This window comes from Monodon monoceros, unplaced genomic scaffold (genome assembly GCF_005190385.1).
Source record: "Monodon monoceros isolate NGI ecotype Baffin Bay Population unplaced genomic scaffold, NGI_Narwhal_1 Super_Scaffold_4, whole genome shotgun sequence".
Lineage (NCBI taxonomy): Eukaryota > Metazoa > Chordata > Mammalia > Artiodactyla > Monodontidae > Monodon > Monodon monoceros.
This window is the reverse complement of record NW_021703781.1, coordinates 42,403,578-42,417,851: the sequence shown is the minus strand read 5'-3', so window position 1 is coordinate 42,417,851 and position 14,274 is coordinate 42,403,578. Positions and strand designations below refer to the sequence as shown.

The window sequence follows — 14,274 nt, the reverse complement described above, 5'->3', positions numbered from 1 at the left end:
AGAAAACAATTGCAGCATAATGTATACCATTCATTTCCTAATATAGATGCAATTCTTCTCAAACTTTTTCTTGTCCTTATACATTCACAATTGTTCCATCCAGATATTGTTGAAGAGAGATGCTAGAAACCTAGTGATTACAGTTAAGAGTCTAGTATCTAGAGGAGTAGATATCATCATGCCCTGAATTGTATTTCAAAAGAAGGATATTCCCTTTGGGAAGAGCTAATTATTTCAGTGACAATTCAGGGGACATTAGTAGTTAAAATGAAGACTATACCTTTCTGGAAGACACTGCCTGTTTCTAAAACATGACCTGAAAGATAGCTGCTTTAGCCTTAGATTCACTGATAAATTTTGCAAGATAGCAGCCGTATCGTACTTTTCGGTTTGTTAGAATTTCTCAATATTGAAAAAGAAGCAAATGTGAGCAAGATGCAAACTGGTATCAGTGACTCTCATGAAAGCAAGCTCTGGGCCTCCGCTTTGCTGCATGCTCCCCAAAACCACCTGAGTGCTTGCTGTCCTGTTACATCTCAGCCAACTCAAGAGCTGATGTTCACACTAATGTTCTTGAATTTTCACGAAATTATTTAATTGCATTTACTACTACTTGGGAAAGAAGAGGGAAAAAAAAAGTAGTTTATCTTTCTAAGGGATTCCATAGGGGAAAAAAAACAGGTAAAGTATAAAGGTTCTGCCCTAGAACCAAGGAGTCAACCTTAGATGCCAAGGTTTTTTTCCTTTACTGTTATTTCATTAAATAAACACACACTCACGCACACATACATGTACAGAGAGACAAAGAGCTTTCTTGCTAAACATCATAATCAAGTTTAATAAACATTCCCTTCCAATTGCCTTTTTCCTTATCTTTTAGCTCCATCTTTTCCTTCTAATAAGAAGGCAGTAGCATAGGAAATATTATTGGTCTTGCTGACAGAAGTTTCAGACAGAATACTTAGATTGCAATCTGTTATCAGTAGCGTTGTAACTCATTTCCAAAGTGGTTCTTTGAAAACATTAACTTTTATTCACACTCATGAGCCACATCTCTATTATTTAGAAAGATTAAAAAAACTAAAAATAAATATGACTAAACTCATAAACCCTTCTTTAAAAAACACCCCTTGGTAGACGAGGTCTAAAATAGGATTTGGCTCTCTTCTGCCCACCTCTGTAACTGCCTTTTAACATTGGAGTGGGCTGTTGTGAGGAATCCACGAAGTACATGAAACGTGGTATGTGGTTGACCTCCTCTTCAGTATATTCAGGAAGTTAGATTTAACCATCCTACTCGTAAGGGCAAAGAATTCCTTGACTTAACCCTCAGATGCTTTTTAAAACCCAGTATCCAAAGGTAGCCCTAGGACATTTGGCCAGTAGGACACTGGTCTCTGGGGTCACATTCTGGCGTAGGAATATAGTGACATGAGAAACTGACCCTTATTAGACAAACTAATTTCTTTCCTACTTTTTATTCCATTTTCTGTGTCTCAGAGGTTCATTTGAAGATTCTACAACCAGATTTTACACAGCATGTGTGGTAGAAGCTTTTGCCTATCTGCATTCCAAAGGAATCATTTACAGGGACCTCAAGCCAGAAAATCTCATCCTAGACCACCGAGGTTACGCCAAATTGGTCAGTGTGTTTCACACATGGTTTCTGCCCTGCACTTTAAAATACTGGCTAATGAACAGGCTGTAGCATTACTGTTTTCAACTAACTATTCTTTCAAGTTATGTAAAGGTTATGAGAAATTAAATTGGCTAGGTTTTAATTAATAATATGCTGGCAAAACATGCTTAAGTAGGCTCGTGCTTGCTTGCATGTGTTCGTAGACCCAGAAAAGCTTTGTAGAAGTCCTAGGTCTAGCTGGGTTTCTGCTATCCAAAGGGAATAGGTCATATGTGGAGAACCATGAATCATTATCTTAATACTGTAATGCTAATGGAAAAAAAGGGCTTGCTGGCAATGTTATCCAGGCCATGTTAGTAATAATATTAGTAATAATAAAATTGGCCAAGAGCTCTAAAGATCTACAGTAGAAGGGAAGTTCTCTTATTTTAAAATGTGTAACTTTTGTAGACTTTGGATCTTTCAGTGCCTGATTCTGTTTTTTAAATTTTTGGAATTTTTATTCAACCTATGATTTTCAAAGTAATCACATCAATGATAGTTAATTATTTGTATTCTCAACCAGTTGTTTTAGAAAAAAAAATGGTTTTCTGCATTTGAGGCTCCTGCTTCAAAAGTTTTCTAGAAAAATGAAGAATACGTTTCGATTTTATCTCTTTGTTTTCCAAGGACAGAGTTATTGGTCCCATAGCTTTGTAACTCAGCTCCTTCAACAATAAAAATGGCTTCTCAATTAACACTAAATGAATTGTCCGCTTCATTAAGTCCAGCAGATATATGGAAAATATGCCTGAGTAATATTATTTGTTTATACCCCAACCTCCACTGGCATAAAAGAAGGAAAAATGGAAAGTATTTCCATAAAGAAAAGTTTGCCTTTATTTTCGGTGATGTGAATTTTATCCTATGTTAAGGTTTCAACTTTTCCTTTCGAAACTGAGCTTGAGCAGGGAGGCTTTGTTTGTTTGAAATACACAGAGGACTTCTTTTAGAAGACAGGACTACAGTAGTTCAAATCTGTTTTTATTTTATTATCATCAGCAGCATACTTCAACAAAGTAACTTTTTGCTTTTAGGCTTAATCAAAAGTGGCTTTTGGAATATCTTGTTTTTTCTCTCTTTGTAAGGTTGATTTTGGCTTCGCAAAGAAAATAGGATTTGGAAAGAAAACATGGACTTTTTGTGGGACTCCAGAGTATGTAGCCCCAGAGATCATCCTGAACAAAGGCCATGACATTTCAGCCGACTATTGGTCACTGGGAATCCTAATGTATGAACTTCTGACTGGCAGGTATGGACATTGATAGAGAACTGCTGATAAAAATAGACCAGCAAACAGCTACACACTCCTGTCTTTGTCACTCTGACGAGACCATCTTAAAGTACTTTCACCAGATCTTGTTACCACACTTTTTAATCAGTTTTGCAGATAACCAGGAATTCATAAAGTAAAAACTAAAATGGGTCAGATGAGGAGAACAAACTCAACATCAACTCTCAACTCTCATTATTTATACATATGTGAATGTGGAATCATCTAGTGTCTTTCTGTGAGATCTCTGAGCCTAGTCATTTAGCCAGCAAGGAAGATGAAAGTCATATAAAAATATAGAGTCAACTATTTGTAGAAATAAGAGAACCTGTTAGCAACTGTTATATCTAAATGACACGTAAATGCTTTGCAGATCTGTTGTGTAATAATATTGTAGTCATCAACAACTAAAAAAGGTACTGTGGATACGACCAGGTATAAAACGGACTATAAACTCAAGGAAAAGAGGAACAAATATGCCACCAAGCCCTGTGCTCAGGACAATAATTAAGAAGGTCATTATGAACTGAAGAGTTCAGAAGAAGGTTAAGTTTGTCCAGGGAGGCTTTTGAAGAACGTAGGACTAGCTGGGCCTTGCAGGAAGAATACAGAGAGCAAAGTTCACTGCAGGCAGAAAGGCATGGCTTAAATAGAGGGGGAGTAGTGGGCAAAGACGTGTAAAAGGTTCATGTTAAGAAATGATGGGAGATCCAAAAGAGTCATCTTTCAAGAACAGTGTTTGGACTCCATCCAGAGAGGGACTCATGGAGGATTTTCTGATAAAGGAGTGACATGTGTTGTGGTATTTAAGGAAAACAAGCTGGCAGTAATGGGTAGAGCAAATTGGAAGAGGGATGGGGAGGCTAGTTTGAAGATAATTCCCATAATTCAGATCTAAGAAGAAGCATGCAGTGGAATGTGAAAGAATTACTTAAGAGAACTTAGTAGCTACAGTGAAAATGAGAGGAAGATGGGACTTTGTCTCATGGTTATTTGTGCGGATTCAGTGAATCTATTAAGCACTGAGAAAGTCTAGAACATAGGAAGCACTCCATTGATGCTAACACCTACTACTAGTACTACCATTACCAGGAACAGTTATGTGGTGGTTTTTATTTCACTTGTGGACATTTTGAATTTATTTATTTATTTATGGCTGCGTTGAGTCTTCGTTGCTGCACACGGGCTTTCTCTAGCTGCAGAGAGCGGGGGCTCTCTGTTGTGGTGCACAGGCTTCTCATTACGGTGGCCTCTCCTGTTGTGGAGCACGGGCTCTAGGCTCATGGGCTTCAGTAGTTATGGCGCACGGGCTTAGCCGCTCCACAGCATGTGGGATCTTCCCAGACCAGGGCTCGAACTCGTGTCCCCTGCACTGGCAGGCGGACTCTCAACCACTGTGCCACCAGGGAAGCCCACTTGTGGACATTTTATACCATTACTCTTGAAACATCTTATGTTGACTTCAAATTAATAAACCTCGTTGGTGTTTTCTGTTAATTTTAGATGAAAGATACATAGGCAAAGGCAGCTAAATACCACAGGAGAAATGATTCAGAGAAACATGGGAAGAGTTCAAATTGTTATCTAGAATTTCTTTGCAGCTGTTGAAAGCATGATCTCTTTAAAAAAGTAACTTCACAAATGTCTGTAAGTGTTCATAGATGAAAATTAGTAAACTTGCAGACCTCAAGAACAGTACAAAGCTGAAAATCATATTATAAGCAACAGAAAAATAGAATAATAGCAATTAAAAACCCAGCCAGGGAGATAGTAGACCTTAGGAAAAAAAAAAAAGGGATATAGAAATTATTACAGAAAGAAGATACAGAAGTCCAAGGAAATAGGAAAAACAACTATGTATATGAAGAGAGGATTACAAGTGGGATAGAAAACATACTCAATTACATGATAGAAAATTCATGACATAGACCAGTCACAGATGGTCTCAGTGGATCATTTTGATCAACAGTAACCATGGGGAAACAGAGTCATAACACCACCATGTGTCCTAGTGCAATTTCCTAGCTTCAATGATAAGGAATAATTATATAGTCTCTAAGCTACAAAAGCATGTCATATATGATGATGGGAGTGAGGAGGATTAGAATTCAAGTTGTTGGCCTCAACTTTCTCTATAGCACCTTTAATGCCAAAAGATTATACAAAATTAAGTTATTCTTTAAAATATAAAGACAACATATAAAGTGTGTACCCCAGGGCTTCCCTGGTGGCGCAGTGGTTGGGAGTCCGCCTGCTGATGCAGGGGACGCAGGTTCGTGCCCCGGTCCGGGAGGATCCCACATGCCGCGGAGCGGCTAGGCCCGTGAGCCATGCAACAGTGAGAGGCCCACGTACGGCCAAAAAAAAAAAGTGAGGAAAGCAATTTAACAATGACTAAGGAATAAATGAAATACATCTGGGATTCACCTGTAATCATTTAACAAATAGTAACCAATAACTTTTGTCAAGAACTGTGAGTTGAGAGTCCGCCTGCCGATGCAGGGGACGCAGGTTCGTGCCCCGGTGCGGGAGGATCCCACATGCCGCGGAGCGGCTGGGCCCGTGAGCCGTGGCCGCGGAGCCTGTGCTCCGCAACGGGAGGGGCCCCAACAGTGAGAGGCCCGCATACCGCAAATTAAAAAAAAGCGCTTAAAGTGTGTACCCCAGGGCTTTCTTAGAAACACTACTGTATGACCACGTCAACTAAGAGATGAATCAAAATAAATTTGGTTATTGAGCAGAATGGAAGTGTTACAGTCTTTGGCAATTTTAAAAGTTAAGGTGGGAGAGAGAAGGTAGGAATGACTATAGGAATACTTATTTCTCATAATTCACAACTAGGAATCTTAAGTATTTTTTACAATTGAATTATGTCGTTATAAAAAAGAAAACTCCAAAGTGTTTAAAATATTTTTTCTTTAAAATTTATTGGAGTATAGTTGATTTACAGTGTTGTCTGTCAGTTTCAGGTGTACAGCAAAGTGATTCAGTTATACATATAGCTATTCTTTTTTCTCATATAGGTTATTACAGAATATTGAGTAGAGTTCCCTCTGCTATACAGTAGGTCCTTGTTGGTTACCTATCTTATGTAGAGTAGCATGTGTGTACTCATCCCTCCCTGCTACGTTTCCCCTTTGGTAACCATAAGTTTGTTTTTGATATCTGTAACTGTTTTGTAAATAAGTTCACTTGCTTTTTTTAAATTAGATTCCACATATGAGTGATATATGATATTTGTCTTTCTCTGGCTAACTTCACTCAGTGTGATTATCTCTAGGTCTATCCATGGTGCTGCAGATGGCATTATTTCATTCTTTTATTATGGCTGAGTAATATTCTACTGTATATATGTACCACCCCTTCTTTATCCACTCCTTCACTGATGGACAATAAGGTTGCTTCCACGTCTTGCCTATTGTAAACAGTGCTGCTGTGAACATTGGGGTGTGTGTATCATGTTTTTCTCCAGATGTGTATGCCCAGGAGTGGGATTGCTGGGTCATATGGTAGCTCTATTTTTAGTTTCTTAAGGAACCTCCATAGTGGCTGCACCAATTTACATTCCCCCCAACAGTGCAGGGAGGGTTCCTTTTTCTCCCCACCCTCTCCAGCACTTATTATCTGTAGACTTTTTCATGATGGCTATTCTGACCAGGGGAGGTGATATCTCATTGTAGTTTTGATTTGCATTTCTCTGATAATTTCTCTGATAATTAGCGATGTTGAGCATCTTTTCATGTGCTTTTTGGCCATATGTCTTTTTTGGAGAAATGTCTATGTAGGTCTTCCACCCACTTTTTGGGGGGTTTTTTTGATTGATAGAGAGTAATCCCTTGTCGGTTGCTTCATTTGCAAATGTTTTCTCCCATTCTGTGGGTTGTCTTTTCGTTTTGTTTATGGTTTCCCTTTGCAAAAGCTTTTAATTAGGTCCCATTTATTTGTGTTTTTAATTTCTAGGAGGTGGATCCAAAAAGATTGCTGTGATTTATGTCCAAAAGAGTGTTCTTCCTATGTTTTCCTCTAGGAGTTTTATAGTATCAGCCTTATATTTTGGTCTTTGATCCATTTTGAGTTTTTGTGTTAGGGAGTGTTCTAATTTCGTTCTTTTACATGTAGCTGTCCAGTTTTCTCAGCACCACTTATTGAAGAGACTGTCTTTTCTCGCCTCCTTTGTTGTAGGTTAATTGACCAGAGGTGCACGGGTATATTTCTGGGCAAAAACATTTTTTAATGTTGTTGGTGAAGAAGCACATATTGAAATTCCTCAGCTTAACTTCAAGTAAAATTAAATTGAATACTTTATATGTTTCACATATTGCCTGAATATCTTGGCCAGAACATGCATGGCTTGCAAAAGTCACCTTTAATAAAATTATGTTAGAAAGAACAAAAATCAATGCAAAAATATAAATTAGAGCCAACATTAAGTTGATAACAAGAAAACCCAAGATGTGGTGGTTCTTCATGTTTAAAGTGAAACTAAAAACTGGCAAATTAACTTGAGAGTAGAGAGAATATTCAATCATAACAACATTATGTAAAGAATTCTTAGAATACTAAATAGAATTGGATGTTAATACATTATAAAGAGTGGTTTAACGTGACACTTAATGACAAATAGAAAGTACTTACGGGACAAAACCTTAATGCACACAGCCCTTTTTAAGCAATTAATTCATTGTTTTCAACTTTCTCAATAGAAGGAAATATTTGAACTGCTAATTTTATGGATAGACAAAAAATAATCCAGAAAACGTCTTCCCCCAAGAAACATGAATGAGCCCTATCTTAGGAGATTAATTAATTCCAAAGAAATCAGCTGTCAAAATTTTAAATTTAAAATTTATTGGAGTATAGTTGATTTACAGTTCCCTTCTGAACTGTGGGAAAGTTGATGGAAGGAGCTGACTTTAGTCACATCTGTATTCCCTGAGCCTGGCACAAAGCCACAGTCCAAGGATGGATAGGTAAATAACCCAACAGATCTAGCTTATGAGGGATTGGGTATCACATCCTTTCTAACAAAGAGGATGTCTTGCATTAGGTTATCTACTGAGGATGGATAAAGAGGGAGAAAAGGATAGGAAGAGCACTGTTCTGTAGAAGCATTAGTTCAACAAATATTTACTGACCACTTACTATGTGTTAGGCATTCCACCAGACTCTGGGAATACCAGCAGGGACTGAAAGGGAAGACAAAACAAATACTCATCAAAATGAAGTAGTTACAAAGTATATAGTAAGTGGCATACAGGGTTCTATAAGAGTGTAACAGGTGACTCTAACTTAGACTAAAGTTTAAATTCCAGTATTACATTAGGTTTGTTGGTTGATAATGTTTATATGATTCGTTACATTTGGGCGATCAGAGCAGGCCTTTTTGAGTAAGCAGCATAACACTTAATAAGTGAGGCATTAGCCAGGAGGCCTGGGAAGTACCTAACAGTGCCCTGAGGTGGGAGAGTGCTGGGTACTTCAGAGGAGCAGAGAAAGGCTGGTCTACCTGGATCCCAGTGAGTGAGCGCGGTGGTAATGGCATGAGATGGGGTCACACCAGTGATGTTCTTGTAGCCCATTCTAATGATGTTGGACTTCATCCCAAGTGTAATCAGTGAGCTGGTAAGTCACCTGCACTGAAAAGAAATGAGGGGAACAGTGGACAAACTTGACCCATTTATGGGTTTTGCTAAACAATTTGCTTGGAAACATTTCCACACTGTTTTGCCATTAATCAAGTTTCATTTCACTATCAATATATGTCCCCAAATAAGAATTGTCATTTGTGGAGTTATAACAATAAGTGTTCTTATTTAGAAAACCAAGTACTATCTCTTTTCATGTCTCTCATTCTTGCAGCCCACCTTTCTCAGGCCCAGATCCTATGAAAACCTATAACATCATATTGAGGGGGATTGACATGATAGAATTTCCAAAGAAGATTGCCAAAAATGCTGCTAATTTAATTAAAAAACTATGCAGGTAAGCATTTCAACCACATTATTTTTTAAAGGATCATAATATGAAAACATAATATGGAAACAATTAGATTCCTTAACAATTATTTTATTTTTAGGGATAATCCATCAGAAAGATTAGGGAATTTGAAAAATGGAGTGAAAGACATTCAAAAGCACAAGTAAGTGTTCTTTCCTTATAACTTTAGGTTTGAGAGTTCAGAAAGTATTTTCCCAGGCTGATGTTTTTAAGGTAGTGGTTGTATATAACTGATGCAATTAGTCTATGGGAATATCCAAGGAGACATGTAGACTAGTTAGCCTTGTTATTTAAGACCTTTCGAGTTGCGTCTCTGGGACTTTATTTAGACACATCTGACCCTCTGACATTCTAAACAACAGATTCACTGAATTTAGTTTTTCCTGACTCAAACTAACTAGCACTTTTCCTCTTGAGCATGAAGAAGAAATACATATTTTTAATCCTGGAATTCTATTCTCTACCAGAATATGAAAAACAAAAGTACTCCACCATAGATCATGCCTCATTTCCTTGAGTCAACCTAAAATATATTTTTCCAACCATTTCCTAGTTACAGTCTTTTTTCTCTGTCATAGCATCTATTTTTTTCCAAGCAATAGTAGCATCTTGAATATCAGACCTTATCCATGTTGACTGGATGTATCTGAAGCTAAACTAAGACCATATTGGTTTTTCCCTATTAGTCTGTTTCTGTAACATGCACAGGAAATTCACGTATCTACCAAGAGGAATGTGTTTACCCTATGAATGTCTAAAAGGACTGCCAGGAATTTGGTGTAAGCATTTGTGAATGATGAAACCTTTCAAAGACAACAACAACAAAAAACCTTCTGTGATATTTGGCCCTCATTTCTACAGAAAAGCCATACGCAAAATACCTTTATTCTACCAAAAAGAAAAAAAAAAGAAAATGGGATACTTAGAGGCCAAGACAGTGATGTGAACAGGTTAATTAACTGAGGCTGCCCACTGAATCACTGACAAAGATGGAAAGATAATTAATTTTCTGTCCTGACACTTCATGCCCTGATTCCACCTTCTTAAAATAAAGCTCCTGTAGGGCCCAGCATATTATGACATTTATTAAGTTATAATGATTGTGTAGGAACAAGGTCCGAGAGACATTATGACTGAAATTCCTAGAATAAAAAGGAGTTGCTTTCTAATTAGTGTCTAAAATTTTGACAATTAGATTTTTTTTAAAATATGCATTCCATTTAATAAGCTAACATTTAAAAACATGCAATTAAATTGAAAATGTTTGCCTGTTTTCCATCAGTCATGGACATCATATACAGGTTGCAATGCGAAGACTTCAGCTGAGGTAAAATGTCTTTAACTGTCTACTTCTTTTCCTTTCTTAGATGGTTTGAGGGCTTTAATTGGGAAGGCTTAAGAAAAGGCACCTTGACACCTCCTATAATACCAAGTGTAAGTAGACTTTCCAGCTTGTACTAGTGTGACACACGTGAAGGTGTTTGTCAGTCATCAAAGGTCTGCTATTTTTACATTTTTATCCTATGATCAGATTAGATAAACTATAGGAGAAATACCAGATTAAAATAGTGACATCTTCTAAAATCCAAGCTTAAAAACGGTGTTAAATATTGACAGAAGAGTATCATGAATCTTTTTTTCCTCGTAATATAAAACCTTTATACATCTTTGCCCAAGAATATATTCACAACCTTATTTAGTCATATTCATGAATTACCACCAAAACTATGTACACTGTTTTAAATTTCTGCACATACATCTTCTCTCTATACAAGATGCAATAAGTTCTTAACAACTTAGTGTGTACTTGAGTATACTTGGTGTGAGTTAGGATTATCTGCTATTGTTACCTTCTGTTTATGATTTCAGTTTACTCTCCACCATGCTCTGTCTCCAAGAGTCCAACCCAAATGGACCACAACAAAACATTCCCAGCCCTTTGGTCTCCTGTTGGGTGTGGTCAACAGTCCAGCAATCAGTTTCAACAGCTTTCAATTCCTGGCCTATGCACCTAAGCACAATGGTGTTCTTTTAAATTCTCTTTTCTTAACACATTAGGTGTTTTGTTAAACTGCTAATCCACTAAGTCGACTAAGTGTTTACACGCTATTAACCTGAAATAGATTTCAATTGACTGCATTTATAGATACAATACTATATCTAGCTAATAAAATGTGATGTGTCTCAACTAAGGAGGAGAGGGCTGCTTTGCAGTCCTGAACCTTTCATTTCTATACTTCCTTTTTCTGGGACTAATTTAAGATTACTTCTTCTACAGAAATATTTTTCCTACTTCTAAGATTTATTTCTATGCTAATATTTATGTTTATTCACAAAGCAAATTACAGATGCTAACTGCATTAATAAAGTTTTACTTTTAGAACAAGAACAGTATAAGAAACTTGAAGAGGTAAATATTAAGTCTAAATTATCCTAACTTATATTTACCAGGCGTCTCCTTTTATGCAGTCAGTGTTAAATTATATGGGGGAAATATATATATATATATATATAAAATAGAATATGAGGTCCTAAATATTATAGAATATAAGGGAAATTAAAGTGTTTCTTTACTGCTTTTACTCATGCTCTGCAGACTGGACTTTGCCCAGTAAACTTGTAAGAGTTTTTGCTTAAGGTTGGAAAGGGCTTTTTATCATACTTAGAATAAATACACGGAAATCCTTAAGATGACTTCTGCCTATTCCTCATTTCACTCCCCTCCTCTTTTTTACAGTAGCCAAATTGACCTCTTTTTTAAATACTTCATAGCATGGAGCTCTCTCTTTCTCACCTCAGGACCTTTGCATGTGCTATATACCCTCTTTATGGAAACCATTAATTCTTAGGTTTAATACTTTTTCCACAATCACTCTTTTTTACTCATGACACCTTGTACGTTTTCTTCATAGCACTAACCAAAGTTTATAATTATCTACAGCTGTAATTATTTGTTTGAATCACACAATTTATTCTTTCCTAGAGTGTAAACTCTATGAGGGCAAGAGCCATGTCTATTTTTATTCACCACTGTAACCCCCAAGACAAAGGACAAACCTGCTCATGGTAGACATTCCAAAAATAGCCATTGAATACAGACTGAATAAAGAATGTTTTAAAAATCTAGCTTGGAAGGCCCCTAAAAAAAATCAGAAAATTTTATCGTTCGTTCTCTTGTTCGCAGGTCGCATCACCCACAGACACAAGCAACTTTGACAGTTTCCCTGAGGACAATGACGAACCACCACCTGACGACAACTCAGGATGGGACGTAGACTTCTAATGTATTTCTCTTACCTGCTTCTGCCTTGCTGAAGACAGCTTTTTCTGAGACACAGCTGCCAGCAAACCTGAAAGAAAGAGAGAAGATTAGTGCTCGGGGTCACCATGATGCCTTTGATCGATGCTGCTCCAGTAACTACAGTGGCATTAGGACTTATTGCTTAGATGACAATAGTGCTCTTTACATGTTTTCTGTTTGAACCTAAAAATAGCAGTTGACATGGTGGTCCTGAAGCAAAGCCTTTCACCAGTAAAGAAATGTTTTCTATGGTGGCAATGATCTTGCTTTGCTCTGATTATAATTTGAAAGACTGTAAGAAACACTTCAGAGAGAGTCAGTACCTTGCTAGAATTATCAAGGAGATCAAAAAATAATATATTGGGTACGATAGATTAGATTACTGTGGTACAAAAACTGGACTCTTCCCTTTCTTCAAGTGAGGGTTGTAGACTCTGTTACTGCAAGCTGGTGTAAATACCGTATACAAGAGGACCACACATCTGCTGGTCACAGAGTTCATGTCAAACCAGTGCTAGAAGTTTCATGATTTTCTTTCCCAGCAGTGCTGATGACGAGACTGAATGTTACCTTTCCTTTCTGACAGATTTTAAAAATTGATATGAAAAAAGCACAACTGCTATGGAGTCTGCTGAGAACTCTCATAGCAGGTATATATGTGTTTTCACAGAGGACTGAAGAACACAACATGCATGATATTTGTTTCTTTTTGATAAATTGGCATGACAGAGTGGGACAAAAGCAATTCACAAACCATTTCATATTTTTTTAAATAGCGTGCTTAAAGATGGTCCTGGAAATAAATGACTAGCAGCCAACTGGTTTTTATTTATCTCACACACCCTCAAACTGAGGCTTAAAATATTCCCTTTTATAAAAATAAACCCTTAGGGTAGGGTAGGGTGGGGTGGGTTGGAGAGGGATGAAGATCCATCCAAAAAAATAAAAACTATATATAGGTGCTATGTATATCTTTCATCTGTAAATGTCAGTGTCTAAACAGACAACACAAATTCTAATCATTACATGTGTAGCCAGAGAATCAAGCATTTTCACTAAATTTATCAAACCAAACTTCTGTCAGATTTCACTTATACAACATAGTCTAGGGTTGAGGGAGACACAGCATAGTCTAGGGTTGAGGGAGAAAGGTGACTAAAAATATATTTGAACTAGCTTCTTGTCTTAGGCCTGAACCAAGAAAAGAAAAGAAAGCAAGCACAAAATCATTAAGCTTCACCCGATGAGAACCCTTACCTATGTGAGGTCAGGGAACAAGACAAGAACCTGGGCAGGTGTGATTACCTTTTTGTCAATGGGCAATGAGTCTATTAGCATGTGAAAGGAGGAAAGGAGTAGAAACAGGAACCCGATTTCTTAAAAGTAAATTGGAGCTAAGTAGAACAGAAATACTACAATTCTGAAATATCAGACTAGATTTGAAATATCGAAGTGATTTGCTTTTTCACATGGGGAAAAGAATCAGCAATTTAAACTGAGTCCTTTGTTGGCAGGCCAGTTGACAAGTATTAGCTGTCAAAAGTAGCACAGCCATTTGGAGCTTTTCCTGGACAAGTAGCATTGTACCTCCTTAGACAAATGTATAATTTTATGAGCTGTCATCCTGATTTGGAACTGTATATGAACATGGCATATTAAACAGAGGTTTGATCTTTTCCCGTAGAGAGTGTTTAAAAAGTCAATCAAATATAGACAGTTCTGCAAAACATATGTCCACCGAGATTGTATAGTATCCAAGAAGGCATATATTATGATTTTTGTTTGAATTTTTCATACCAAGACTACTTTAGAATATGATGTTATCAAAATATAAAAATCTAAGAAACACTTGGAAAATAAGAGTATTAAGGGCATATTATATATAATTAGAATAAATTTAAATGAAATTTTGATCCTATTATTATTATTGTATTATCGGATTTTTCCCTCCCTATTTCTCAAAATTGAACTATTCCTCAAAATACTCACCTTCCTCTACAGATATTAGAAGATAAAATTAAACAT

General features: G+C 36.9%; 1 protein-coding gene across 2 annotated transcripts in view; it reads left to right on the top strand.

The window, feature by feature from the left end:
* Window positions 1–13,637, top strand: part of PRKG1 (protein kinase cGMP-dependent 1) — a 1,179,082-nt gene extending 1,165,445 nt beyond the window's left edge. The window contains exons 13-18 of one of the 2 annotated variants that reach the window (XM_029244879.1): window positions 1,501–1,642; window positions 2,767–2,930; window positions 8,811–8,933; window positions 9,028–9,090; window positions 10,316–10,382; window positions 12,133–13,637. In XM_029244879.1, coding sequence (XP_029100712.1) covers window positions 1,501–1,642; window positions 2,767–2,930; window positions 8,811–8,933; window positions 9,028–9,090; window positions 10,316–10,382; window positions 12,133–12,231 — 658 coding nt within the window. In that variant the 3' untranslated portion in view covers window positions 12,232–13,637. The remainder of the gene's footprint in view (window positions 1–1,500; window positions 1,643–2,766; window positions 2,931–8,810; window positions 8,934–9,027; window positions 9,091–10,315; window positions 10,383–12,132) is intronic. The other variant, XM_029244880.1, reaches the window with a different exon arrangement.
* Window positions 13,638–14,274: the final 637 nt, after the last annotated feature.